A 27,396-nucleotide genomic window follows, 5' to 3' on the forward strand; every position below is an offset into this window, starting at 1 on the left:
CTGCTGCTCCCCTTGCCGCCCTCCCTGCCGCCCCTGCTATGAGAGAGGTCGCTGTCTTCGGCTTCCACGGCTCGTGACATGCAACGATCGTTGATTGCCTTGCTCCTCTTGCTGTGCTCCTTCCACTCCGCTATCAGATGGGGGAGCTCCGGGCAACACCGGCCAGTTGGTTAACAACAAACAACAAGGCGGAGATGCATCCAACAAGCGCGAACGCCATCCAGCCACCGGCGTAGATAACGTCAACATTCCACTCTGCGCTTTCCCCAGTTTCTTACGTAGGCTGGCTACCTGAGTGATCAAGGAAGTCAACTTGAGCCTATAATCCTCGATAAGCAAACAATTGCTGCATTGAAACTCTGAGTGATCCTGTTTGTCCTGTAATAAAGTGTAACAGATACATGGAAATGTTCATGCATTTCTCCAGACAAGGAGGGAACCGTTCATGCATTTCTCCAGACAAGGTGGGAACCGTTCATGCATTTCTCCAGACAAGGAGGGAACCGTTCATGTATTTCTCCAGACATAGAGGGAACCGTTCATGTATTTCTCCAGACAGAGAGGGAACCGTTCATGTATTTCTCCAGACAAGGAGGGAACCGTTCATGTATTTCTCCAGACAAGGAGGGAACCGTTCATGTATTTCTCCAGACAAGGAGGGAACCGTTCATGTATTTCTCCAGACAGAGAGGGAACCGTTCATGTATTTCTCCAGACAAGGAGGGAACCGTTCATGTATTTCTCCAGACAAGGAGGGAACCGTTCATGTATTTCTCCAGACAGAGAGGGAACCGTTCATGTATTTCTCCAGACAAGGAGGGAACCGTTCATGTATTTCTCCAGACAAGGAGGGAACCGTTCATGTATTTCTCCAGACAAGGTGGGAACCGTTCATGTATTTCTCCAGACAAGGTGGGAACCGTTCATCTATTTCTCCAGACAAGGAGGGAACCGTTCATGTATTTCTCCAGACAAGGAGGGAACCGTTCATGTATTTCTCCAGACAAGGAGGGAACCGTTCATGTATTTCTCCAGACAAGGAGGGAACCGTTCATGTATTTCTCCAGACAAGGAGGGAACCGTTCATGTATTTCTCCAGACAAGGTGGGAACCGTTCATGTATTTCTCCAGACAAGGAGGAAACCGTTCATGTATTTCTCCAGACAAGGTGGGAACCGTTCATGTATTTCTCCAGACAAGGAGGAAACCGTTCATGTATTTCTCCAGACAAGGAGGGAACCGTTCATGTATTTCTCCAGACAAGGAGGGAACCGTTCATGTATTTCTCCAGACAAGGAGGGAACCGTTCATGTATTTCTCCAGACAAGGTGGGTACCGTTCATGTATTTCTCCAGACAAGGTGGGAACCGTTCATGTATTTCTCCAGACAAGGTGGGAACCGTTCATGTATTTCTCCAGACAAGGTGGGAACCGTTCATGTATTTCTCCAGACAAGGTGGGAACCGTTCATGTATTTCTCCAGACAAGGTGGGAACCGTTCATGTATTTCTCCAGACAAGGTGGGAACCGTTCATGTATTTCTCCAGACAAGGTGGGAACCGTTCATGTATTTCTCCAGACAAGGTGGGAACCGTTCATGTATTTCTCCAGACAAGGAGGGAACCGTTCATGTATTTCTCCAGACAAGGTGGGAACCGTTCATGTATTTCTCCAGACAAGGTGGGAACCGTTCATGTATTTCTCCAGACAAGGAGGGAACCGTTCATGTATTTCTCCAGACAAGGAGGGAACCGTTCATGTATTTCTCCAGACAAGGTGGGAACCGTTCATGTATTTCTCCAGACAAGGAGGAAACCGTTCATGTATTTCTCCAGACAAGGAGGGAACCGTTCATGTATTTCTCCAGACAAGGAGGGAACCGTTCATGTATTTCTCCAGACAAGGTGGGAACCGTTCATGTATTTCTCCAGACAAGGAGGAAACCGTTCATGTATTTCTCCAGACAAGGAGGGAACCGTTCATGTATTTCTCCAGACAAGGAGGGAACCGTTCATGTATTTCTCCAGACAAGGTGGGAACCGTTCATGTATTTCTCCAGACAAGGAGGGAACCGTTCATGTATTTCTCCAGACAAGGAGGGAACCGTTCATGTATTTCTCCAGACAAGGAGGGAACCGTTCATGTATTTCTCCAGACAAGGAGGGAACCGTTCATGTATTTCTCCAGACAAGGAGGGAACCGTTCATGTATTTCTCCAGACAAGGAGGGAACCGTTCATGTATTTCTCCAGACAAGGAGGGAACCGTTCATGTATTTCTCCAGACAGAGAGGGAACCGTTCATGTATTTCTCCTGACAAGGAGGGAACCGTTCATGTATTTCTCCAGACAAGGAGGGAACCGTTCATGTATTTCTCCAGACAAGGTGGGAACCGTTCATGTATTTCTCCAGACAAGGAGGGAACCGTTCATGTATTTCTCCAGACAAGGAGGGAACCGTTCATGTATTTCTCCAGACAAGGAGGGAACCGTTCATGTATTTCTCCAGACAAGGAGGGAACCGTTCATGTATTTCTCCAGACAAGGAGGGAACCGTTCATGTATTTCTCCAGACAAGGAGGGAACCGTTCATGTATTTCTCCAGACAAGGAGGGAACCGTTCATGTATTTCTCCAGACAAGGAGGGAACCGTTCATGTATTTCTCCAGACAAGGAGGGAACCGTTCATGTATTTCTCCAGACAAGGAGGGAACCGTTCATGTATTTCTCCAGACAGAGAGGGAACCGTTCATGTATTTCTCCAGACAGAGAGGGAACCGTTCATGTATTTCTCCAGACAAGGAGGGAACCGTTCATGTATTTCTCCAGACAAGGAGGGAACCGTTCATGTATTTCTCCAGACAAGGAGGGAACCGTTCATGTATTTCTCCTGACAAGGAGGGAACCGTTCATGTATTTCTCCTGACAAGGTGGGAACAGTTCATGTATTTCTCCTGACAAGGAGGGAACCGTTCATGTATTTCTCCAGACAAGGAGGGAACCGTTCATGTATTTCTCCAGACAAGGAGGGAACCGTTCATGTGTTTCTCCTGACAAGGAGGGAACCGTTCATGTATTTCTCCAGACAAGGTGGGAACCGTTCATGTATTTCTCCAGACAAGGAGGGAACCGTTCATGTATTTCTCCTGACAAGGAGGGAACCGTTCATGTATTTCTCCAGACATAGAGGGAACCGTTCATCTATTTCTCCAGACAAGGTGGGAACCGTTCATGTATTTCTCCTGACAAGGTGGGAACCGTTCATGTATTTCTCCAGACAAGGAGGGAACCGTTCATGTATTTCTCCAGACAAGGAGGGAACCGTTCATGTATTTCTCCAGACAAGGAGGGAACCGTTCATGTATTTCTCCAGACAAGGAGGGAACCGTTCATGTATTTCTCCAGACAAGGAGGGAACCGTTCATCTATTTCTCCAGACAAGGTGGGAACCGTTCATGTATTTCTCCAGACAAGGAGGGAACCGTTCATGTATTTCTCCAGACAAGGTGGGAACCGTTCATGTATTTCTCCAGACAGAGAGGGAACCGTTCATCTATTTCTCCAGACAAGGTGGGAACCGTTCATGTATTTCTCCAGACAAGGAGGGAACCGTTCATGTATTTCTCCAGACAAGGAGGGAACCGTTCATGTATTTCTCCAGACAAGGAGGGAACCGTTCATGTATTTCTCCAGACAAGGTGGGAACCGTTCATGTATTTCTCCAGACAAGGAGGGAACCGTTCATGTATTTCTCCAGACAGAGAGGGAACCGTTCATGTATTTCTCCAGACAGAGAGGGAACCGTTCATGTATTTCTCCTGACAAGGAGGGAACCGTTCATGTATTTCTCCAGACAGAGAGGGAACCGTTCATGTATTTCTCCAGACAGAGAGGGAACCGTTCATGTATTTCTCCAGACAAGGAGGGAACCGTTCATGTATTTCTCCAGACAAGGAGGGAACCGTTCATGTATTTCTCCAGACAAGGAGGGAACCGTTCATGTATTTCTCCAGACAGAGAGGGAACCGTTCATCTATTTCTCCAGACATAGAGGGAACCGTTCATCTATTTCTCCTGACAAGGTGGGAACCGTTCATGTATTTCTCCAGACAAGGAGGGAACCGTTCATGTATTTCTCCAGACAAGGTGGGAACCGTTCATGTATTTCTCCAGACAAGGAGGGAACCGTTCATGTATTTCTCCAGACAAGGAGGGAACCGTTCATGTATTTCTCCTGACAAGGAGGGAACCGTTCATGTATTTCTCCAGACAAGGAGGGAACCGTTCATGTATTTCTCCAGACAAGGAGGGAACCGTTCATGTATTTCTCCAGACAAGGAGGGAACCGTTCATGTATTTCTCCAGACAAGGAGGGAACCGTTCATGTATTTCTCCAGACATAGAGGGAACCGTTCATCTATTTCTCCTGACAAGGTGGGAACCGTTCATGTATTTCTCCAGACAAGGAGGGAACCGTTCATGTATTTCTCCAGACAAGGAGGGAACCGTTCATGTATTTCTCCAGACAAGGAGGGAACCGTTCATGTATTTCTCCAGACAAGGAGGGAACCGTTCATGTATTTCTCCAGACAAGGAGGGAACCGTTCATGTATTTCTCCAGACAAGGAGGGAACCGTTCATGTATTTCTCCAGACAAGGAGGGAACCGTTCATGTATTTCTCCAGACAAGGAGGGAACCGTTCATGTATTTCTCCAGACAAGGAGGGAACCGTTCATGTATTTCTCCAGACAAGGAGGGAACCGTTCATGTATTTCTCCAGACAAGGAGGGAACCGTTCATGTATTTCTCCAGACAAGGAGGGAACCGTTCATGTATTTCTCCTGACAAGGAGGGAACCGTTCATGTATTTCTCCAGACAAGGAGGGAACCGTTCATGTATTTCTCCAGACAGAGAGGGAACCGTTCATGTATTTCTCCAGACAAGGAGGGAACCGTTCATGTATTTCTCCAGACAAGGAGGGAACCGTTCATGTATTTCTCCAGACAAGGTGGGAACCGTTCATGTATTTCTCCAGACAAGGAGGGAACCGTTCATGTATTTCTCCAGACAAGGTGGGAACCGTTCATGTATTTCTCCAGACAAGGAGGAAACCGTTCATGTATTTCTCCAGACAAGGAGGGAACCGTTCATGTATTTCTCCAGACAAGGAGGGAACCGTTCATGTATTTCTCCAGACAAGGTGGGAACCGTTCATGTATTTCTCCAGACAAGGAGGAAACCGTTCATGTATTTCTCCAGACAAGGAGGGAACCGTTCATGTATTTCTCCAGACAAGGAGGGAACCGTTCATGTATTTCTCCAGACAAGGTGGGAACCGTTCATGTATTTCTCCAGACAAGGAGGGAACCGTTCATGTATTTCTCCAGACAAGGAGGGAACCGTTCATGTATTTCTCCAGACAAGGAGGGAACCGTTCATGTATTTCTCCAGACAAGGAGGGAACCGTTCATGTATTTCTCCAGACAAGGAGGGAACCGTTCATGTATTTCTCCAGACAAGGAGGGAACCGTTCATGTATTTCTCCAGACAAGGAGGGAACCGTTCATGTATTTCTCCAGACAGAGAGGGAACCGTTCATGTATTTCTCCAGACAAGGAGGGAACCGTTCATGTATTTCTCCAGACAGAGAGGGAACCGTTCATGTATTTCTCCTGACAAGGAGGGAACCGTTCATGTATTTCTCCAGACAAGGAGGGAACCGTTCATGTATTTCTCCAGACAAGGTGGGAACCGTTCATGTATTTCTCCAGACAAGGAGGGAACCGTTCATGTATTTCTCCAGACAAGGAGGGAACCGTTCATGTATTTCTCCAGACAAGGAGGGAACCGTTCATGTATTTCTCCAGACAAGGAGGGAACCGTTCATGTATTTCTCCAGACAAGGAGGGAACCGTTCATGTATTTCTCCAGACAAGGAGGGAACCGTTCATGTATTTCTCCAGACAAGGAGGGAACCGTTCATGTATTTCTCCAGACAAGGAGGGAACCGTTCATGTATTTCTCCAGACAAGGAGGGAACCGTTCATGTATTTCTCCAGACAAGGAGGGAACCGTTCATGTATTTCTCCAGACAGAGAGGGAACCGTTCATGTATTTCTCCAGACAGAGAGGGAACCGTTCATGTATTTCTCCAGACAAGGAGGGAACCGTTCATGTATTTCTCCAGACAAGGAGGGAACCGTTCATGTATTTCTCCAGACAAGGAGGGAACCGTTCATGTATTTCTCCTGACAAGGAGGGAACCGTTCATGTATTTCTCCTGACAAGGTGGGAACAGTTCATGTATTTCTCCTGACAAGGAGGGAACCGTTCATGTATTTCTCCAGACAAGGAGGGAACCGTTCATGTATTTCTCCAGACAAGGAGGGAACCGTTCATGTGTTTCTCCTGACAAGGAGGGAACCGTTCATGTATTTCTCCAGACAAGGTGGGAACCGTTCATGTATTTCTCCAGACAAGGAGGGAACCGTTCATGTATTTCTCCTGACAAGGAGGGAACCGTTCATGTATTTCTCCAGACATAGAGGGAACCGTTCATCTATTTCTCCAGACAAGGTGGGAACCGTTCATGTATTTCTCCTGACAAGGTGGGAACCGTTCATGTATTTCTCCAGACAAGGAGGGAACCGTTCATGTATTTCTCCAGACAAGGAGGGAACCGTTCATGTATTTCTCCAGACAAGGAGGGAACCGTTCATGTATTTCTCCAGACAAGGAGGGAACCGTTCATGTATTTCTCCAGACAAGGAGGGAACCGTTCATCTATTTCTCCAGACAAGGTGGGAACCGTTCATGTATTTCTCCAGACAAGGAGGGAACCGTTCATGTATTTCTCCAGACAAGGTGGGAACCGTTCATGTATTTCTCCAGACAGAGAGGGAACCGTTCATCTATTTCTCCAGACAAGGTGGGAACCGTTCATGTATTTCTCCAGACAAGGAGGGAACCGTTCATGTATTTCTCCAGACAAGGAGGGAACCGTTCATGTATTTCTCCAGACAAGGAGGGAACCGTTCATGTATTTCTCCAGACAAGGTGGGAACCGTTCATGTATTTCTCCAGACAAGGAGGGAACCGTTCATGTATTTCTCCAGACAGAGAGGGAACCGTTCATGTATTTCTCCAGACAGAGAGGGAACCGTTCATGTATTTCTCCTGACAAGGAGGGAACCGTTCATGTATTTCTCCAGACAGAGAGGGAACCGTTCATGTATTTCTCCAGACAGAGAGGGAACCGTTCATGTATTTCTCCAGACAAGGAGGGAACCGTTCATGTATTTCTCCAGACAAGGAGGGAACCGTTCATGTATTTCTCCAGACAAGGAGGGAACCGTTCATGTATTTCTCCAGACAGAGAGGGAACCGTTCATCTATTTCTCCAGACATAGAGGGAACCGTTCATCTATTTCTCCTGACAAGGTGGGAACCGTTCATGTATTTCTCCAGACAAGGAGGGAACCGTTCATGTATTTCTCCAGACAAGGTGGGAACCGTTCATGTATTTCTCCAGACAAGGAGGGAACCGTTCATGTATTTCTCCAGACAAGGAGGGAACCGTTCATGTATTTCTCCTGACAAGGAGGGAACCGTTCATGTATTTCTCCAGACAAGGAGGGAACCGTTCATGTATTTCTCCAGACAAGGAGGGAACCGTTCATGTATTTCTCCAGACAAGGAGGGAACCGTTCATGTATTTCTCCAGACAAGGAGGGAACCGTTCATGTATTTCTCCAGACATAGAGGGAACCGTTCATCTATTTCTCCTGACAAGGTGGGAACCGTTCATGTATTTCTCCAGACAAGGAGGGAACCGTTCATGTATTTCTCCAGACAAGGAGGGAACCGTTCATGTATTTCTCCAGACAAGGAGGGAACCGTTCATGTATTTCTCCAGACAAGGAGGGAACCGTTCATGTATTTCTCCAGACAAGGAGGGAACCGTTCATGTATTTCTCCAGACAAGGAGGGAACCGTTCATGTATTTCTCCAGACAAGGAGGGAACCGTTCATGTATTTCTCCAGACAAGGAGGGAACCGTTCATGTATTTCTCCAGACAAGGAGGGAACCGTTCATGTATTTCTCCAGACAAGGAGGGAACCGTTCATGTATTTCTCCAGACAAGGAGGGAACCGTTCATGTATTTCTCCTGACAAGGAGGGAACCGTTCATGTATTTCTCCAGACAAGGAGGGAACCGTTCATGTATTTCTCCAGACAGAGAGGGAACCGTTCATGTATTTCTCCAGACAAGGAGGGAACCGTTCATGTATTTCTCCAGACAAGGAGGGAACCGTTCATGTATTTCTCCAGACAAGGTGGGAACCGTTCATGTATTTCTCCAGACAAGGAGGGAACCGTTCATGTATTTCTCCAGACAGAGAGGGAACCGTTCATGTATTTCTCCAGACAAGGAGGGAACCGTTCATGTATTTCTCCAGACAAGGAGGGAACCGTTCATGTATTTCTCCAGACAGAGAGGGAACCGTTCATGTATTTCTCCAGACAAGGAGGGAACCGTTCATGTATTCATTTCTCCAGACAGAGAGGGCTCCATTGCAAAAATAATCTGGTACCAACTTCATTAGATTAATGGCTAGCAGTTTAGCGTCTCTGTTAAGCGGGATTCAACCTGTCTGTTAAGCGGGATTCCGTCACAAGAAATAGCAGCCCTAGCTGTTAAAAGCTTTGTTTTAATCAAAAATAACAAACTAAGTTTAATCCAGCATACAATGTTCAGCTGCACACTACTCACATTGATACAGGAAGGCTTGTTTATACTGCTCCCCAGTCAGACTGAATCTAGTGCCTCCAGAAGAGGATGTGATGTCATTGATACAGGAAGGCTTGTTTATACTGATCCCCATTCAGACTGATTCAAGTGTCTCCAGAAGAGGATGTGATGTCATTGATACAGGATGGCTTGTTTATACTGCTCCCCAGTCAGACTGAATCTAGTGTCTCCAGAAGAGGATGTGATGTCATTGATACAGGAAGGCTTGTTTATACTGATCCCCAGTCAGACTGATTCAAGTGTCCTCATGTCTCTGGTAGTGGACCTGATGAGGGGATCGAAGACATGACAGGTCTTGTAGCCAATGAGAGATGGGGAACGGGTGTGGGAGTTTTCTCTCCATGCTCTACTATGGCTATAGGACTATGCATTATGTGGACTACTAGGAATCATCATACCTTTTCTAGTTGTGATTTACAAATTAGATTCCATGTAATTTGTGAAACAAACAGCATTTACAGACTGTCCTGCCATAATCATTCTAAAACTAAAACAGAAAAGTAGGTGAGCAGGTGAATATTAGCAGGGTGACATGTCCTTATCTTCTCCAGATGCACTGGTAAACGGTCTCCCGGGTGGCGCAGTGGTCTAGGGCACTGCATCGCAGTGCTAGCTGCGCCACCAGAGTCTCTGGGTTCGCGCCCAGGCTCTGTCGCAGCCGGCCGCAACCGGGAGATCCGTGGGGCGACGCACAATTGGCATAGCGTCGTCCGGGTTAGGGAGGGTTTGGCCGGTAGGGATATCCTTGTCTCTGTATGTAAAAAAAAATGTAATAAAATGTATGCACTCTACTGTAAGTCGCTCTGGATAAGAGCGTCTGCTCTTGGCCGGTAGGGATATCCTTGTCTCAGTATGTAAAAAAATAAATAATAATAATAATAATAATAAAAAAAAAAAAAAGATAAAAAAAAAAAAGAGGATAAAGGGATTAAAAAATGTATGCACTCTGATCCCCAGAGTGCATACATTTTTAAGTCGCTCTGGATAAGAGCGTCTGCTAAATGACTAAAATGTAAATGTAAATGTAAATGTAAATCTGGGACAGGATGGAGTTGACCTCTGCAGAAACCATGTGTTTGTTCCAGCTGTGGTAAATCTGGGACAGGATGGAGTTGACCACTGCAGAAACCATGTGTTTGTTCCAGCTGTGGTAAATCTGGGACAGGATGGAGTTGACCTCTGCAGAAACCATGTGTTTGTTCCAGCTGTGGTAAATCTGGGACAGGATGGAGTTGACCACTGCAGAAACCATGTGTTTGTTCCAGCTGTGGTAAATCTGGGACAGGATGGAGTTGACCACTGCAGAAACCATGTGTTTGTTCCAGCTGTGGTAAATCTGGGACAGGATGGAGTTGACTACTGCAGAAACCATGTGTTTGTTCCAGCTGTGGTAAATCTGGGACAGGATGGAGTTGACCTCTGCAGAAACCATGTGTTTGTTCCAGCTGTGGTAAATCTGGGACAGGATGGAGTTGACCACTGCAGAAACCATGTGTTTGTTCCAGCTGTGGTAAATCTGGGACAGGATGGAGTTGACCACTGCAGAAACCATGTGTTTGTTCCAGCTGTGGTAAATCTGGGACAGGATGGAGTTGACCTCTGCAGAAACCATGTGTTTGTTCCAGCTGTGGTAAATCTGGGACAGGATGGAGTTGACCACTGCAGAAACCATGTGTTTGTTCCAGCTGTGGTAAATCTGGGACAGGATGGAGTTGACCACTGCAGAAACCATGTGTTTGTTCCAGCTGTGGTAAATCTGGGACAGGATGGAGTTGACCTCTGCAGAAACCATGTGTTTGTTCCAGCTGTGGTAAATCTGGGACAGGATGGAGTTGACCACTGCAGAAACCATGTGTTTGTTCCAGCTGTGGTAAATCTGGGACAGGATGGAGTTGACCACTGCAGAAACCATGTGTTTGTTCCAGCTGTGGTAAATCTGGGACAGGATGGAGTTGACCTCTGCAGAAACCATGTGTTTGTTCCAGCTGTGGTAAATCTGGGACAGGATGGAGTTGACCACTGCAGAAACCATGTGTTTGTTCCAGCTGTGGTAAATCTGGGACAGGATGGAGTTGACCACTGCAGAAACCATGTGTTTGTTCCAGCTGTGGTAAATCTGGGACAGGATGGAGTTGACCACTGCAGAAACCATGTGTTTGTTCCAGCTGTGGTAAATCTGGGACAGGATGGAGTTGACCTCTGCAGAAACCATGTGTTTGTTCCAGCTGTGGTAAATCTGGGACAGGATGGAGTTGACCACTGCAGAAACCATGTGTTTGTTCCAGCTGTGGTAAATCTGGGACAGGATGGAGTTGACCACTGCAGAAACCATGTGTTTGTTCCAGCTGTGGTAAATCTGGGACAGGATGGAGTTGACCACTGCAGAAACCATGTGTTTGTTCCAGCTGTGGTAAATCTGGGACAGGATGGAGTTGACCACTGCAGCTCGGGTCAAAAGTAGTGCACTATGCAGAGAATAGGGTGCCATTTGGGACATAACCAGGGTCTAACCAAGCAGGAAGCAGCCGTGGTCGTGCTGTCTGGAGGCCATTTGGGACATAACCGGGGTCTAACCAAGCAGGAAGCAGCCGTGGTCGTGCTGTCTGGAGGCCAGGCAGAGACAGAAGCAGGAGCTCCCTGATGGAGCTCTAGTACCAAGACCGACTCACCAGAGGTTGTATATATTATGGTCATTGTATGTAGAAAACTTTCTGAATGTGCCAAGTATTCAGTTACAGGTCACGCCTCTGACCTCTCATGGGACATTTGGCTGGCAATCATCACCTCTGACCCTGCCTTTCTTGGCCCTCGGCCAATTACAAGGATAGGCCGGGCCCAGTATATAAGAAAGGTGAGCTGGCCAAGGCCGGGGTCAGATGTCAGTCTCATTTTCCAGTTCCAGCTGTACTTTTTCCATGGACTCTTTTTCTCCCAACAACTGGATTATACATTCTGAACTATCGTTGTGGTGTGAATGAGGAATAAGTTACACCTCTTCACCAAACAGCTTCATAATGGCTGTTAAGTGTAATTAGCTGGGAAATCGTTTTCACAGCGGTTATTACATGGCTATTACTTTTAACTCTTTCCTTCGATTTTATTCATGTACAATTCAATGGTCAAGTGTTTCCATTGCTTTGTGTGTAGAGCCTTCCGGTAATAGTTTCTCATCACTTCTGCACTTTGCTGTTTACTGAGCCACAGGGCCGGTGACAGAACCAATCAGAGCCACAGGGCCGGTGCCAGAACCAATCAGAGCCACAGGGCCAGTGACAGAACCAATCAGAGCCACAGGGGCGGTGACAGAACCAATCAGAGCCACAGGCCCTGTGCCAGAACCAATCAGAGCCACAGGGCCGGTGCCAGAACCAATCAGAGCCACAGGGCCGGTGCCAGAACCAATCAGAGCCACAGGCCCTGTGCCAGAACCAATCAGAGCCACAGGGGCGGTGCCAGAACCAATCAGAGCCACAGGGCCGGTGACAGAACCAATCAGAGCCACAGGCCCTGTGCCAGAACCAATCAGAGCCACAGGGCCAGTGACAGAACCAATCAGAGCCACAGGGCCGGTGACAGAACCAATCAGAGCCACAGGGCCGGTGACAGAACCAATCAGAGCCACAGGGCCGGTGACAGAACCAATCAGAGCCACAGGGCCAGTGACAGAACCAATCAGAGCCACAGAGCCAGAACGAATCAGTTCAGAACACCATTCAGCCAACTACACTATAAAGCTGTATGTGTCTGAGACAATAAACCAGGGATCATCAACTAGATTCAGACATTTTGTTTTTTAGCGGATGGTCGGTGGGCCGGAACATAATTACAAATAATTTATAGACTGCAAAATGACCGCAAGAAGCCTAAACAGATATAATGGTTGACTAAAACACAATCATTTCAAACCTTGCTTACATTTGTATGTGATTACTTTGTGTGTCTGTATTATGGGTGGGAATACATGGGAACAGATTTCTTAAATGAACATCACTTGGAGCTGATTTCCTGCTGTTTTTTACAGTCTTTTATGTCCAACAATGAAAATTCCACACACCAAAGAAATATCGATATATATATTTTTGCTCAGAAGACCAGGGGGGCCAAATATAAACCACATTGGCGCCGTCAGTTGGGGAAAACTGCAAAAAAGGGTTATTATTAATCTTGAGTCTGTGTCCTGTCTGTCATTGTGCCTCCAAACATGTACCCAGATCGATCCTCCCTTATCTTAACCTATTTTTCAAGTATTTTAAATAACTAAAATACTTGTAGGCTTTTTCTTGAACTTGCCAATGGATCAGATGTGAAGGGTTTAGTCTTCTAGGATTATCTGACATTGTTCCATAGTGCCAGGTACACTCAATAAAGATCACACTTTGTTCCACAGTGCCAGGCAAGCTCAATAATGATCACACTTTGTTCCACAGTGCCAGGCAAGCTCAATAATGATCACACTTTGTTCCACAGTGCCAGGCAAGCTCAATAAAGATCACACTTTGTTCCACAGTGCCAGGCAAGCTCAATAAAGATCACACTTTGTTCCATAGTGCCAGACAAGCTCAATAAAGAACACACTTTGTTCCACAGTGCCAGGCAAGCTCAATTAAGCAGTGTTCCATAGTGCCAGGCAAGCTCAATAAAGCAATGTTCTATAGTGCCAGGCAAGCTCAATAAAGCAGTGTTCCATAGTGCCAGGCAAGCTCAATAAAGCAGTGTTCCATAGTGCCAGGCAAGCTCAATAAAGCAGTGTTCTATAGTGCCAGGTAAGCTCAATAAAGCAGTTTTCCATAGTGCCAGGCAAGCTCAATAAAGCAGTGTTCCATAGTGCCAGGCAAGCTCAATTAAGCAGTTCCATAGTGCCAGACAAGCTCAATTAAGCAGTGGTCCATAGTGCCAGGCAAGCTCAATAAAGCAGTGTTCCATAGTGCCAGGCAAGCTCAATAAAGCAGTGTTCCATAGTGCCAGGCAAGCTCAATAAAGCAGTGTTCCATAGTGCCAGGCAAGCTCAATAAAGCAGTGTTCCATAGTGCCAGGCAAGCTCAATAAAGCAGTGTTCCATAGTGCCAGGCAAGCTCAATAAAGCAGTGTTCCATAGTGCCAGGCAAGCTCAATAAAGCAGTGTTCCATAGTGCCAGGCAAGCTCAATAAAGCAGTGTTCCATAGTGCCAGGCAAGCTCAATAAAGCAGTGTTCCATAGTGCCAGGCAAGCTCAATAAAGCACAGCTAAAGTGTCTAAATGATTTAGAATACTATTTGAAAAGTAGCAGACTGAAATGCATCAGATGTTGGTGGATGTAAATGTGCACTCCTTCAGTCGGTCCCATATCACACGGGGCACAACAACACTGCAGGCCTTGGCTAGGCATTAGCTGGGAAGTAGAGTAGACTATTAGCCAGGACTGATTGACTGACTGACTGACCTTGGCTCCTGTATTCCTCCTGAGAGCTGAGCAGACTGAGGGTAGACAGGTGATGGTTGGAGAACGATGCCGGCCAGTCAGGAGTCACCAGCCCTCTGCCGTGGTCATATCGGTGTCGAGGCCGGGGCCACGAACTGAGCAGCGATGAGGAGATGTCTGGTTTCATTCTCAACACTGCTGCGTATGACACCGGCCGTACTGCTACAGCAAAGTCTGCAAAGAAATGGAAGGAGGGAATACGAACTGAGTTACATTTAAATGGCATATTCACCTAATAATGTGCAGCAATTCAAATGTTCTACAGAAGCTCATAACAATATGTTTAGATGCTGTATAACAGCAGCTATCACCACTGTGAATTATATACTGTATAACAGCAGCTATCACCACTGTGAATTATATACTGTATAACAGCAGCTATCACCACTGTGAATTATATACTGTATAACAGCAGCTATCCCCACTGTGAATTATATACTGTATAACAGCAGCTATCACCACTGTGAATTATATACTGCAGAATAACAGCTATCACCACTGTGAATTAAATACTGCAGAATAACAGCTATCACCACTGTGAATCATATACTGTATAACAGCAGCTATCACCACTGTGAATTAGATACTGTATAACAGCAGCTATCACCACTGTGAATTATATACTGTATAACAGCAGCTATCCCCACTGTGAATTAGATACTGTATAACAGCAGCTATCACCACTGTGAATTATATACTGTATAACAGCAGCTATCCCCACTGTGAATTAGATACTGTATAACAGCAGCTATCACCACTGTGAATTATATACTGTATAACAGCAGCTATCCCCACTGTGAATTAGATACTGTATAACAGCAGCTATCACCACTGTGAATTATATACTGTATAACAGCAGCTATCCCCACTGTGAATTAGATACTGTATAACAGCAGCTATCACCACTGTGAATTATATACTGTATAACAGCAGCTATCCCCACTGTGAATTAGATACTGTATAACAGCAGCTATCACCACTGTGAATTAAATACTGCAGAATAACAGCTATCACCACTGTGAATTATATACTGTATAACAGCAGCTATCACCACTGTGAATTAGATACTGTATAACAGCAGCTATTAACACTGTGAATTATATACTGCAGAATAACAGCAGCTATCACCACTGTGAATTATATACTGTAGAATACCAGCTATCCCCACTGTGAATTAGATACTGTATAACAGCAGCTATTACCACTGTGAATTATATACTGCAGAATAACAGCAGCTATCACCACTGTGAATTATATACTGTATAACAGCAGCTATTACCACTGTGAATTATATACTGCAGAATAACAGCAGCTATCACCACTGTGAATTATATACTGTATAACAGCAGCTATCCCCACTGTGAATTATATACTGTATAACAGCAGCTATTACCACTGTGAATTATATACTGCAGAATAACAGCAGCTATCACCACTGTGAATTATATACTGTATAACAGCAGCTATCCCCACTGTGAATTATATACTGTATAACAGCAGCTATCCCCACTGTGAATTATATACTGCAGAATAACAGCAGCTATCCCCACTGTGAATTATATACTGTATAACAGCAGCTATTACCACTGTGAATTATATACTGCAGAATAACAGCAGCTATCCCCACTGTGAATTATATACTGTATAATAGCAGGGACACATTTTACCTGGAAACATGTCCAGCCAATTCAATTACTTTTTAAAAACTATTGTAAAACAACTTGTCATGCCCTGACCTTAGTTATCTTTGTTTTCTTTATTATTTGATTAGGTCAGGGTGTGACAAGGGTGGTTTGTTTAGTTTTTGTATTGTCTAGGGGTTTGTGTATGTCTAGGTGTTTATATGTCTATGATTGTCTAGATTGGATCTCAATCAGTGGCAGCTGTTTATCGTTGTCTCTGATTGAGGACCATATTTAGGTAGCCATATTCCTTGGGTATTTTGTGGGTCGTTATTCTATGTGTAGTTGCCTGTTCTGCACTAGCCATATTGCTTTACGGTTCGTTTTGTTGTTTTGTTTAGTCTGTTCAGTGTTCTCTCTTTTATTAAAGAGTTATGTTCGCTTACTACGCTGCGCCTTGGTCTCCTCATTATGACGACCGTGACACAACTCTTCACTTTTTCCACATTTTGTTGTGTTACAGCCTGAATTCAGAATTGATTAAATTGAGATTTTGTGTCCGACACACAATACCCAATAATGTCAAAGTGTAACTATGAACTACTACCTCATCTCTGTACCACACACATACAATTATCTATAAGGTCCCTCAGTCAAGCAGTGAATTTCAAACAGATTCAACCACAAAGACCAGGGAGGTTTTTCAATACCTTGAAAAGAAGGGTAGATGGGTTAAAATAAAAAAGCAGACATTAAATATCCCTTTGAACATGGTGAAGTTATTAATTACACTTTGGATGGTGTCAATAAACCCAGTCGCAACCAAAACACAGGTGTCCTTCCTAACTCAGTTGCTGGAGAGGAAGGAAACCACTCAGGGATTTCACCATGAGGCCAATGGTGACTTCAAAACAGTTAAAGAGTTTAATGGCTGTGATAGGAGAGAATTGAGGATGGATCAACAACATCGTAGTTACTCCACCATACTAACCTAAATGACAGAGTGAAAAGAAGGAAGCCTGTAAATAATAAAAATATTACAAAATATGCATCCTGTTTGCAACAAGGCACTAAAGTAATACTGCAAAATATGTGGCAAAGAAATGAACTTCATGTCCTGAATACAAAGTGTTATGTCACGCCCTGACCATAGAGAGCCCTTGGTTCTCTATGGTGTTATAGGTCAGGGCGTGACTAGGGGGGTGTTCTAGTTTTCCTATTTCTATGTTGGTGAACTTGGTATGGTTCCCAATTAGAGGCAGCTGATTATCGTTGTCTCTAATTGGGGCTCATACTTAAGTTCTCCATTGTTCCCACCTGGGTTGTGGGATATTGTGTTTGTGTTTGTGCTTGTTGCACCACTGATGTCACGTTTTCGTTGTTGGTTTATTGTTTTTTTGTTTGAAGTCTCACCGTAATAAAGATGTGGAACTCTACACACGCTGCGCCTTGGTCCGTCCATTATCAAGAACGTGACATGTTATGTTTGGGGCAAATCCAACACAACGCATCAATGAGTACCACTCTTCATATTTTCAAGAATGGTGGTGGCTGCATCATGTTATGGGTATGCTTGTCATCGACAAGGACTGGGGATTATTTAAAAATAAATAATAATAATAATAATTGCGCTAAACACAGGCAAAATCTTAGAGGAAAACCTGGTTCAGTCTGCTTTCCACCAGACACTGGGAGATGAATTCACCTTTCAGCAGGACAATAACCTAAAACACAGGCATAATCTTAGAGGAAAACCTGGTTCAGTCTGCTTTCCACCAGACACTGGGAGATGAATTCACCTTTCAGCAGGACAATAACCTAAAACACAGGCAAAATCATAGAGGAAAACCTGGTTCAGTCTGCTTTCCACCAGACACTGGGAGATGAATTCACCTTTCAGCAGGACAATAACCTAAAACACAGGCCAAATCCTAGAGGAAAACCTGGTTCAGTCTGCTTTCCACCAGACACTGGGAGATGAATTCACCTTTCAGCAGGACAATAACCTAAAACACAGGCCAAATCCTAGAGGAAAACCTGGTTCAGTCTGCTTTCCACCAGACACTGGGAGATGAATTCACCTTTCAGCAGGACAATAACCTAAAACACAGGCCAAATCCTAGAGGAAAACCTGGTTCAGTCTGCTTTCCACCAGACACTGGGAGATGAATTCACCTTTCAGCAGGACAAGAACCTAAAACACAGGCAAAATCCTAGAGGAAAACCTGGTTCAGTCTGCTTTCCACCAGACACTGGGAGATGAATTCACCTTTCAGCAGGACAAGAACCTGGAGCTGATTATGGAAATCTATGGCAAGACCTGATAATGGCTGGCTAACACTGATCAACAACCAACTTGACAGAGATCGAAGAATAATGTGCAAATATTGTACAATCCAGGTGTGCAAAGCTCTTAGATACAGTACATCCCAGTAAGACTCAGAGCTCTTAGATACAGTACTTCCCGGTAAGACTCAGAGCTCTTAGATACAGTACCTCCAAGTAAGACTCACAGCTGTAATCACTGCCAAAGGTGATTCAAACATGTATTGACTCAGGGGTGTGAATAGTTTTGTAAATGAAATATTTCTGTATTACATGTTCAATAAATTTGCAAAGAAAATATAAAAACATGTTTTCACTTTGTCATTATGGGTTATTGCGTGTAGATTTCAAGACTAGTCATTCAACTGAGACTGCTCTTCTCTGTGTCACGGAGGCGCTCCGCACTGCTAAAGCTAACTCTCTCTCCTCTGCTCTCATCCTTCTAGACCTATCGGCTGCCTTTGATACTGTGAACCATCAGATCCTCCTCTCCACCCTCTCCGAGCTGGGCATCTCCGGCGCGGCCCACGCTTGGATTGCGTCCTACCTGACAGGTCGCTCCTACCAGGTGGCGTGGCGAGAATCTGTCTCCGCACCACGTGCTCTCACCACTGGTGTCCCCCAGGGCTCTGTTCTAGGCCCTCTCCTATTCTCGCTATACACCAAGTCACTTGGCTCTGTCATATCCTCACATGGTCTCTCCTATCATTGCTATGCAGACGACACACAATTAATCTTCTCCTTTCCCCCCTCTGATAACCAGGTGGTGAATCGCATCTCTGCATGTCTGGCAGACATATCAGTGTGGATGACGGATCACCACCTCAAGCTGAACCTCGGCAAGACGGAGCTGCTCTTCCTCCCGGGGAAGGACTGCCCGTTCCATGATCTCGCCATCACGGTTGACAACTCCATTGTGTCCTCCTCCCAGAGTGCTAAGAACCTTGGCGTGATCCTGGACAACACCCTGTCGTTCTCAACTAACATCAAGGCGGTGACCCGTTCCTGTAGGTTCATGCTCTACAACATTCGCAGAGTACGACCCTGCCTCACACAGGAAGCGGCGCAGGTCCTAATCCAGGCACTTGTCATCTCCCGTCTGGATTACTGCAACTCGCTGTTGGCTGGGCTCCCTGCCTGTGCCATTAAACCCCTACAACTCATCCAGAACGCCGCAGCCCGTCTGGTGTTCAACTTTCCCAAGTTCTCTCACGTCACCCCGCTCCTCCGCTCTCTCCACTGGCTTCCAGTTGAAGCTCGCATCCGCTACAAGACCATGGTGCTTGCCTACGGAGCTGTGAGGGGAACGGCACCTCCGTACCTTCAGGCTCTGATCAGGCCCTACACCCAAACAAGGGCACTGCGTTCATCCACCTCTGGCCTGCTCGCCTCCCTACCTCTGAGGAAGTACAGTTCCCGCTCAGCCCAGTCAAAACTGTTCGCTGCTCTGGCACCCCAATGGTGGAACAAACTCCCTCACGACGCCAGGTCAGCGGAGTCAATCACCACCTTCCGGAGACACCTGAAACCCCACCTCTTTAAGGAATACCTAGGATAGGATAAAGTAATCCTTCTAGCCCCCCCCCCCCTTAAAAGAGTTAGATGCACTATTGTAAAGTGGTTGTTCCACTGGATATCATAAGGTGAATGCACCAATTTGTAAGTCGCTCTGGATAAGAGCGTCTGCTAAATGACTTAAATGTAAATGTAAATGTAGATGGGTGAGAGAGAAAAATCTATTTAATCCACGTTGAATTCAGGCTGTAACACAACAAACATGTGGAATAGGTCAAGGGGCATGAATACCTTCTGGAGGCTCTGTAGCCTCAGCGTACTAAAGCACACTGATGGTTACGTTACAATGAGCATGCGACAACAGAGACACTGTTATGTAACACAATATGGTTATACTTCAGCTTCTTGAGATGACGGAGGGCAAACAACTAGTGAAGTGGGACAGGTGGATTTCCTTTCATAGGCAGCATCTCCAATGGCACCCCATCTCCTATTTAGTGGATTTGTTGTCATAGGCAGCATCTCCATTGGCCCTCCATCTCCTATTTAGTGGATTTGTTGTCATAGGCAGCATCTCCATTGGCCCTCCATCTCCTATTTAGTGGATTTGCTTTTATTGGCAGCATCTCCATTGGCACCCCATCTCCTATTTAGTGGATTTGTTGTCATAGGCAGCATCTCCATTGGCCCTCCATCTCCTATTTAGTGGATTTGTTGTCATAGGCAGCATCTCCATTGGCCCTCCATCTCCTATTTAGTGGATTTGCTTTTATTGGCAGCATCTCCATTGGCACCCCATCTCCTATTTAGTGGATTTGTTGTCATAGGCAGCATCTCCATTGGCCCTCCATCTCCTATTTAGTGGATTTGTTGTCATAGGCAGCATCTCCATTGGCCCTCCATCTCCTATTTAGTGGATTTGTTGTCATAGGCAGCATCTCCATTGGCCCTCCATCTCCTATTTAGTGGATTTGCTTTTATTGGCAGCATCTCCATTGGCACCCCATCTCCTATTTAGTGCACTACTTTTGACCGGGGCCCATTTGAGACACAGCCATAGTCTCAGGACTGATATTTATCACAGCCTCATTAAACAATTATAACTATTTAATAAATGTCTTGCTGTCTGCCGCACTGAAAAGTTTGTGGGGAAGGCTTGACAATGGACGAAGGCCAGAGACTGACGGCTGTAGGAGAACTTCTTTCCCAGACAGACGGACGGATGAGGACAGACGGATGAGGACAGACGGACGGATGAGGACAGACGGGAGGACAGACGGACGGATGAGGACAGACGGACAGATGAGGACAGACGGATGAGGACAGACGGACGGATGAGGACAGACGGACGGATGAGGACAGACGGACGGATGAGGACAGACGGACGGATGAAGACAGACGGACGGATGAGGACAGACGGACGGATGAGGACAGACGGCCGGATGAAGACAGACGGACGGATGAGGACAGACGGACGGATGAGGACAGACGGACGGATGAAGACAGACGGACGGATGAGGACAGACGGACGGATGAGGACAGACGGCTAAACATAATAAAACGGCACGGTTTCAAGAAGAGACGTTCTAAAATGATTTCTTGGGCACAGCACATACATTCCCCCTCCTCTCTCTGCCAGAGTCCAATTTCTCCTTCTCCAATTCCACTTCATGTTCACTGCACATACATCAATGTCATTTGAAATATAAAAAGGCCCAAATTGAGTAAAATAACAGAACAAGAACAACTTTCTTTAACGTGAGACATTCAAAAGACTGTCTATTAGGTTGTGAAGCTCTGCCTGGACTGAGCTGTCATAGCACATCAGTATCAGGAAGCCTCTTCACCCCAAACACACTTCACATGAACAACACAATGACAACAAATCACGGCACACTAGAAGAGATTTGCAAAAAAAAAAAAATTTGGAAAAGGAAACCTTTTTAGTTAATTTAGTCAAGGATTTTTTTGACAATTTAATTAATGAACCGCGATAACTTTTACATTCAAGTTCATTTGAAAACGTCAGTCTTGACACATTCATAAAAAACAAATCCTATTATGTTTGTATAACTGGAAAAGAAAATAAATTAAAGTAAATGACAAGAATTGAAAGAAAATTAGAATAAAAATAAACAAGTATTGCCTGCAGGGAAAAAATACTGTATGCTGCAAAGAATGAGTGATACTGAGAGAAAAAAATGAAGGATGATAAGATTGTCTAATCAAAGCCCATGGGCTTCTGGGTGTTTACTTCTCTCTGTGTGTGATAAAGTATGTTAAAAGACCAAAACAAAACTGAAAATAATCCCAGGTCTTTGGGGAGCTGTCTGCTCTGGAGAGAAAATACTACGCTATCTGAACATGTAAAGTAGGCAATTACTCTACTTATTCATAATTGCATTAAGGCTTAATCAACGTGCAGTGGGCATTTCATACGCCAGGAAACTATAATGAAGAAAGGAGAATCTATTAAATATTAAAGAGGAGTTTGACAGTTGATAAGCAGTGAGTTTGATATTTGCAAAGGAGCCAACTAGTATAGTAACTGTGTACAGAGATAACGGATAGTAACTGTGTAGAGATAACGGATAGTAACTGCGTAGAGATAATGGATAGTAACTGTGTATAGAGATAATGGATAGTAACTGTGTAGAGATATAATGGATAGTAACTGCGTAGAGATAATGGATAGTAACTGTGTATAGAGATAACGGATAGTAACTGTGTACAGAGATAACAGATAGTAACTGCATAGAGATAATGGATAGTAACTGTGTATAGAGATAACGGATAGTAACTGTGTAGATATATAATGGATAGTAACTGCGTAGAGATAATGGATAGTAACTGTGTATAGATAATGGATATTAACTGTGTAGAGATCATGTATAGTAACTGTGTAGAGAGGTAATGGATAGTAACTGTATATATATAATGGATATTAACTGGGTATATATATAATGTATTGTAACTGTGTAGAGAAATAATGGATAGTAACTGTGTATATAGATAATGGATAGTAACTTGGTGTATAGATAATGGATAGTAACTGTGTATAGAGATAACGGATAGTAAATGTGTAGAGATCATGGGTAGTAACTGTGTATAGAGATAATGGATAGTAACTGTGTATATAGATAATGTATAGTGACTGTGTAGAGATATAATGAATATTAACTGTGTATGGAAATAATGGATATTAACTGTGTAGAGATAATGTATAATAACTGTGTATATAGATAATGGATATTAACTGTGTATAGAGATAACGGATAGTAACTGTGTAGAGATATAATGGATAGTAACTGCGTAGAGATAATGGATAGTAACTGTGTATAGAGATAACGGATAGTAACTGTGTACAGATATAACAGATAGTAACTGTGTAGAGATATAATGGATAGTAACTGCGTAGAGATAATGGGTAGTGACTGTGTAGAGATATAATGGATATTAACTGCGTAGAGATAATGGATAGTAACTGTGTATAGAGATAACGGATAGTAACTGTGTAGAGATATAATGGATAGTAACTGCATAGAGATAATGGATAGTAACTGTGTATAGAGATAACGGATAGTAACTGTGTAGATATATAATGGATAGTAACTGCGTAGAGATAATGGATAGTAACTGTGTATAGATAATGGATATTAACTGTGTAGAGATCATGTATAGTAACTGTGTAGAGAGGTAATGGATAGTAACTGTATATATATAATGGATATTAACTGGGTATATAGATAATGTATTGTAACTGTGTAGAGAAATAATGGATAGTAACTGTGTATATAGATAATGGATAGTAACTTGGTGTATAGATAATGGATAGTAACTGTGTATAGAGATAACGGATAGTAAATGTGTAGAGATCATGGGTAGTAACTGTGTATAGAGATAATGGATAGTAACTGTGTATATAGATAATGTATAGTGACTGTGTAGAGATATAATGAATATTAACTGTGTATGGAAATAATGGATATTAACTGTGTAGAGATAATGTATAATAACTGTGTATATAGATAATGGATATTAACTGTGTATAGAGATAATGGATAGTAACTGTGTATATATATAATGGATACTAACGTTGTATATATATATAATGGATAGTAACTGTGTAGAGAGATAATGGATAGTAACTGTGTAGAGAGATAATGGATAGTAACTGTGTAGAGAGATAATGGATAGTAACGGTGTAGAGATAAGGGGTAGTAACTGTGTTGAGATAATGTATAGTAACTGTGTAGATATATAATGGATAGTAACTGTGTATAGAGATAACGGATAGTAACTGCATAGCGATAATGGATAGTAATTGTGTATATAGGTAATGGATAGTAACTGTGTAGAGAGAAGGGGTAGTAACTGTGTTGAGATAATGTATAGTAACTGTGTAGATATATAATGGATAGTAACTGTGTATAGAGATAACGGATAGTAACTGCATAGCGATAATGGATAGTAATTGTGTATATAGGTAATGGATAGTAACTGTGTATATAGATAATGTATAGTAACCGTGTAGATAGATAATGGATAGTATTTGTGTATATAGGTAATGGATGTTAACAGTGTATAGAAATAATGGATAGTAACTGTATGTAGAGATAATGGATAGTAACTGTGTAGAGATAATGGATAGTAACTGGGTAGAGATAATGAATATTAACTGTGTAGAGATAATGGATAGTAACTGTCTAAGATATAATGGATAGTAACTGTGTGTATAGATAATGGATAGTAACGGTGTAGAGATAATGGATAGTAACTGTGTAGAGATAATGGATATTAACTGGGTAGAGATAATGGATAGTAACTGGGTAGAGATAATGGATAGTAACTGGGTAGAGTATGTGGTTGGACATCCAGGATGTTTTATATTCCAGATTGACATGTACTACGTAGATATAAATATATTAAACCCTCCTTGCCCTCCATGTGTAAGAGCAATATCCATATTGTTTTGTTGCTAACCTTACTTTGCTACCTGCCAACTTTACAGTTTTTACTTTTTAATTACAGTTTATATTTTTAATTTTTCCCTCGCTCAACTTTTTCCATTTGACTTCTTCACTCCGGACGCTTTATCTGGACGTGGTTTGTCAGGACCTCCACCAGCCGAAGCTAAGTAGTAACATTAACATTAACATGATGCCTTGTAATTGCAGTCACTGTACTCATAATATACAGGAGAACGATCGCCTTACGGCGAGGATAGCTGTGCTGCAAGCCCAGCTTCAGACGCAATCGTTAGGCAGGGTAATTTCAGTGTAGGAAAGGATGAAACAGCGTCTGTGCCACCAGTAAGTACAGATAGTAGTATAAATCCCCTCGCACAGTCCCCGCAGCCGGACAACTTTCTCATGGCTTCTGGAGGGAAATGCTGTAGGAATGCTCAACCGGTGTCGCTCATTCAGCCGACAGAAACTTTCAACCAGTTCTCCCCATTAAGCAGTGAGTCAGAGTCAGAGTCAGAGGCCGAGCCTTCTCTGGTCTCTACTCCTCCCGTTACGGAGTCTGAGATGCAAAAGCCTCCCACCATTAGCTCTGACAAATTGAAAACCCTAGTCATTGGCGACTCCATTACCCGCAGTATTAGACTTAAAAGGATTCATGCAGCGATCATACACTGTTTACCTGGGGGAAGGGCTACCGACGTTAAGGCTAATCTGAAGATGGTGCTGGCTAAAGCTAAAACTGGCGAGTGTAGAGAGTATAGAGATATTGTTATCCACGTCGGCACCAACGATGTTAGGATGAAACAGTCAGAGGTCACCAAGCGCAACATAGCTTCAGCATGTATATCAGCTAGAAAGATGTCGGCATCGAGTAATTGTCTCTGGCACCCTCCCAGTTAGGGGGAGTGATGAGCTCTACAGCAGAGTCTCTGGCCCCATCTCAGTTAGGGGGAGTGATGAGCTCTACAGCAGAGTCTCTGGCCCCTCCCAGTTAGGGGGAGTGATGAGCTCTACAGCAGAGTCTCTGGCCCCATCTCAGTTAGGGGGAGTGATGAGCTCTACAGCAGAGTCTCTGGCCCCATCTCAGTTAGGGGGAGTGATGAGTTCTACAGCAGAGTCTCTGGCTCCCTCTCAGTTAGGGGGAGTGATGAGCTCTACAGCAGAGTCTCTGGCCCCATCTCAGTTAGGGGGAGTGATGAGCTCTACAGCAGAGTCTCTGGCCCCCTCCCAGTTAGGGGGAGTGATGAGCTCTACAGCAGAGTCTCTGGCCCCCTCCCAGTTAGGGGGAGTGATGAGCTCTACAGCAGAGTCTCTGGCCCCATCTCAGTTAGGGGGAGTGATGAGCTCTACAGTAGAGTCTCTGGCCCCCTCCCAGTTAGGGGGAGTGATGAGCTCTACAGCAGAGTCTCTGGCCCCCTCCCAGTTAGGGGGAGTGATGAGCTCTACAGCAGAGTCTCTGGCCCCATCTCAGTTAGGGGGAGTGATGAGCTCTACAGCAGAGTCTCTGGCCCCCTCCCAGTTAGGGGGAGTGATGAGCTCTACAGCAGAGTCTCACAACTCAATCGCTGGTTGAAAACTGTTTTCTGCCCTTCCCAAAAGATAGAATTTGTAGATAATTGGCCCTCTTTCTGGGACTCACCCACAAACAGGACCAAGCCTGGCCTGCTGAGGAGTGACGGACTCCATCCTAGCTGGAGGGGTGCTCTCATCTTATCTACAAACATAGACAGGGCTCTAACTCCTCTAGCTCCACAATGAGATAGGGTGCAGGACAGGCAGCAGGCGTTTAGCCACCCTGCCAGCTTAGTGGAGTCTGCCACTAGCACAGTCAGTGTAGTCAGCTCAGCTATCCCCATTGAGACCGTGTCTGTGCCTTGATCTAGGTTGGGCAAAAGTAAACATGGCGGTGTTCGCCTTAGCAATCTCAGTGGAATAAAGACCTCCTCCATTCCTGCCATTATTGAAAGAGATCGTGATACCTCACATCTCAAAATAGGGCTACTTAATGTTAGATCCCTCAATTCCAAGGCAGTTACAGTAAAATAACTAATCACTGATCATAATCTTGATGTGATTGGCCAGACTGAAACATGGCTTAAGCCTGATGAATTTACTGTGTTAAATGAGACCTCACCTCCTGGTTACACTAGTGACCATATTCCCCGTGCATCCCGCAAAGGCGGAGGTGTTGCTAACATTTATTATAGCAAATTTCAAATTACAAAAGAAATGATGTTTTCGTCTTTTGAGCTTCTAGTCATGAAATCTATGCCGCCTACCCAATCACTTTTTATAGCTACTGTTTACAGGCCTCCTGGGCCATATACAGTGTTCCTCATTGAGTTCCCTGAATTTCTATCGGACCGTGTAGTCATGGCAGATAATATTCACATTTTTGGTCACTTTAATATTCACATGGAAAAGTCCACAGACCCACTCCAAAAGGCTTTCGGAGCCATCATCGACTCAGTGGGTTTTGTCCAACATGTCTCTGGACCTACTCACTGCCACAGTCATACTCTGGACCTAGTTTTGCCCTGTGGAATAAATGTTGTGGATCTTAATATTTTTCCTAATAATACTGGACTATTGGACCACCATTTTATTACGTTTGCAATCGCAACAAATAATCTGCTCAGACCCCAACCAAGGATCATCAAAAGCCATGCTTTAAATTCTCAGACAACCCAAAGAAT

General features: G+C 44.4%; 1 protein-coding gene across 1 annotated transcript in view; it reads right to left on the minus strand.

Moving 5' to 3' along the window:
- The window catches only part of cntn5 (contactin 5), a 493,785-nt gene that overhangs the window by 307,076 nt on the left and 159,313 nt on the right, over nucleotides 1–27,396 (minus strand). Inside the window, exon 3 of the mRNA XM_071358202.1 lies at nucleotides 14,233–14,445. Coding sequence (XP_071214303.1) covers nucleotides 14,233–14,445 — 213 coding nt within the window. The remainder of the gene's footprint in view (nucleotides 1–14,232; nucleotides 14,446–27,396) is intronic.

This window comes from Salvelinus alpinus, chromosome 21 (genome assembly GCF_045679555.1).
Source record: "Salvelinus alpinus chromosome 21, SLU_Salpinus.1, whole genome shotgun sequence".
Classification (NCBI taxonomy): Eukaryota; Metazoa; Chordata; class Actinopteri; order Salmoniformes; family Salmonidae; genus Salvelinus; species Salvelinus alpinus.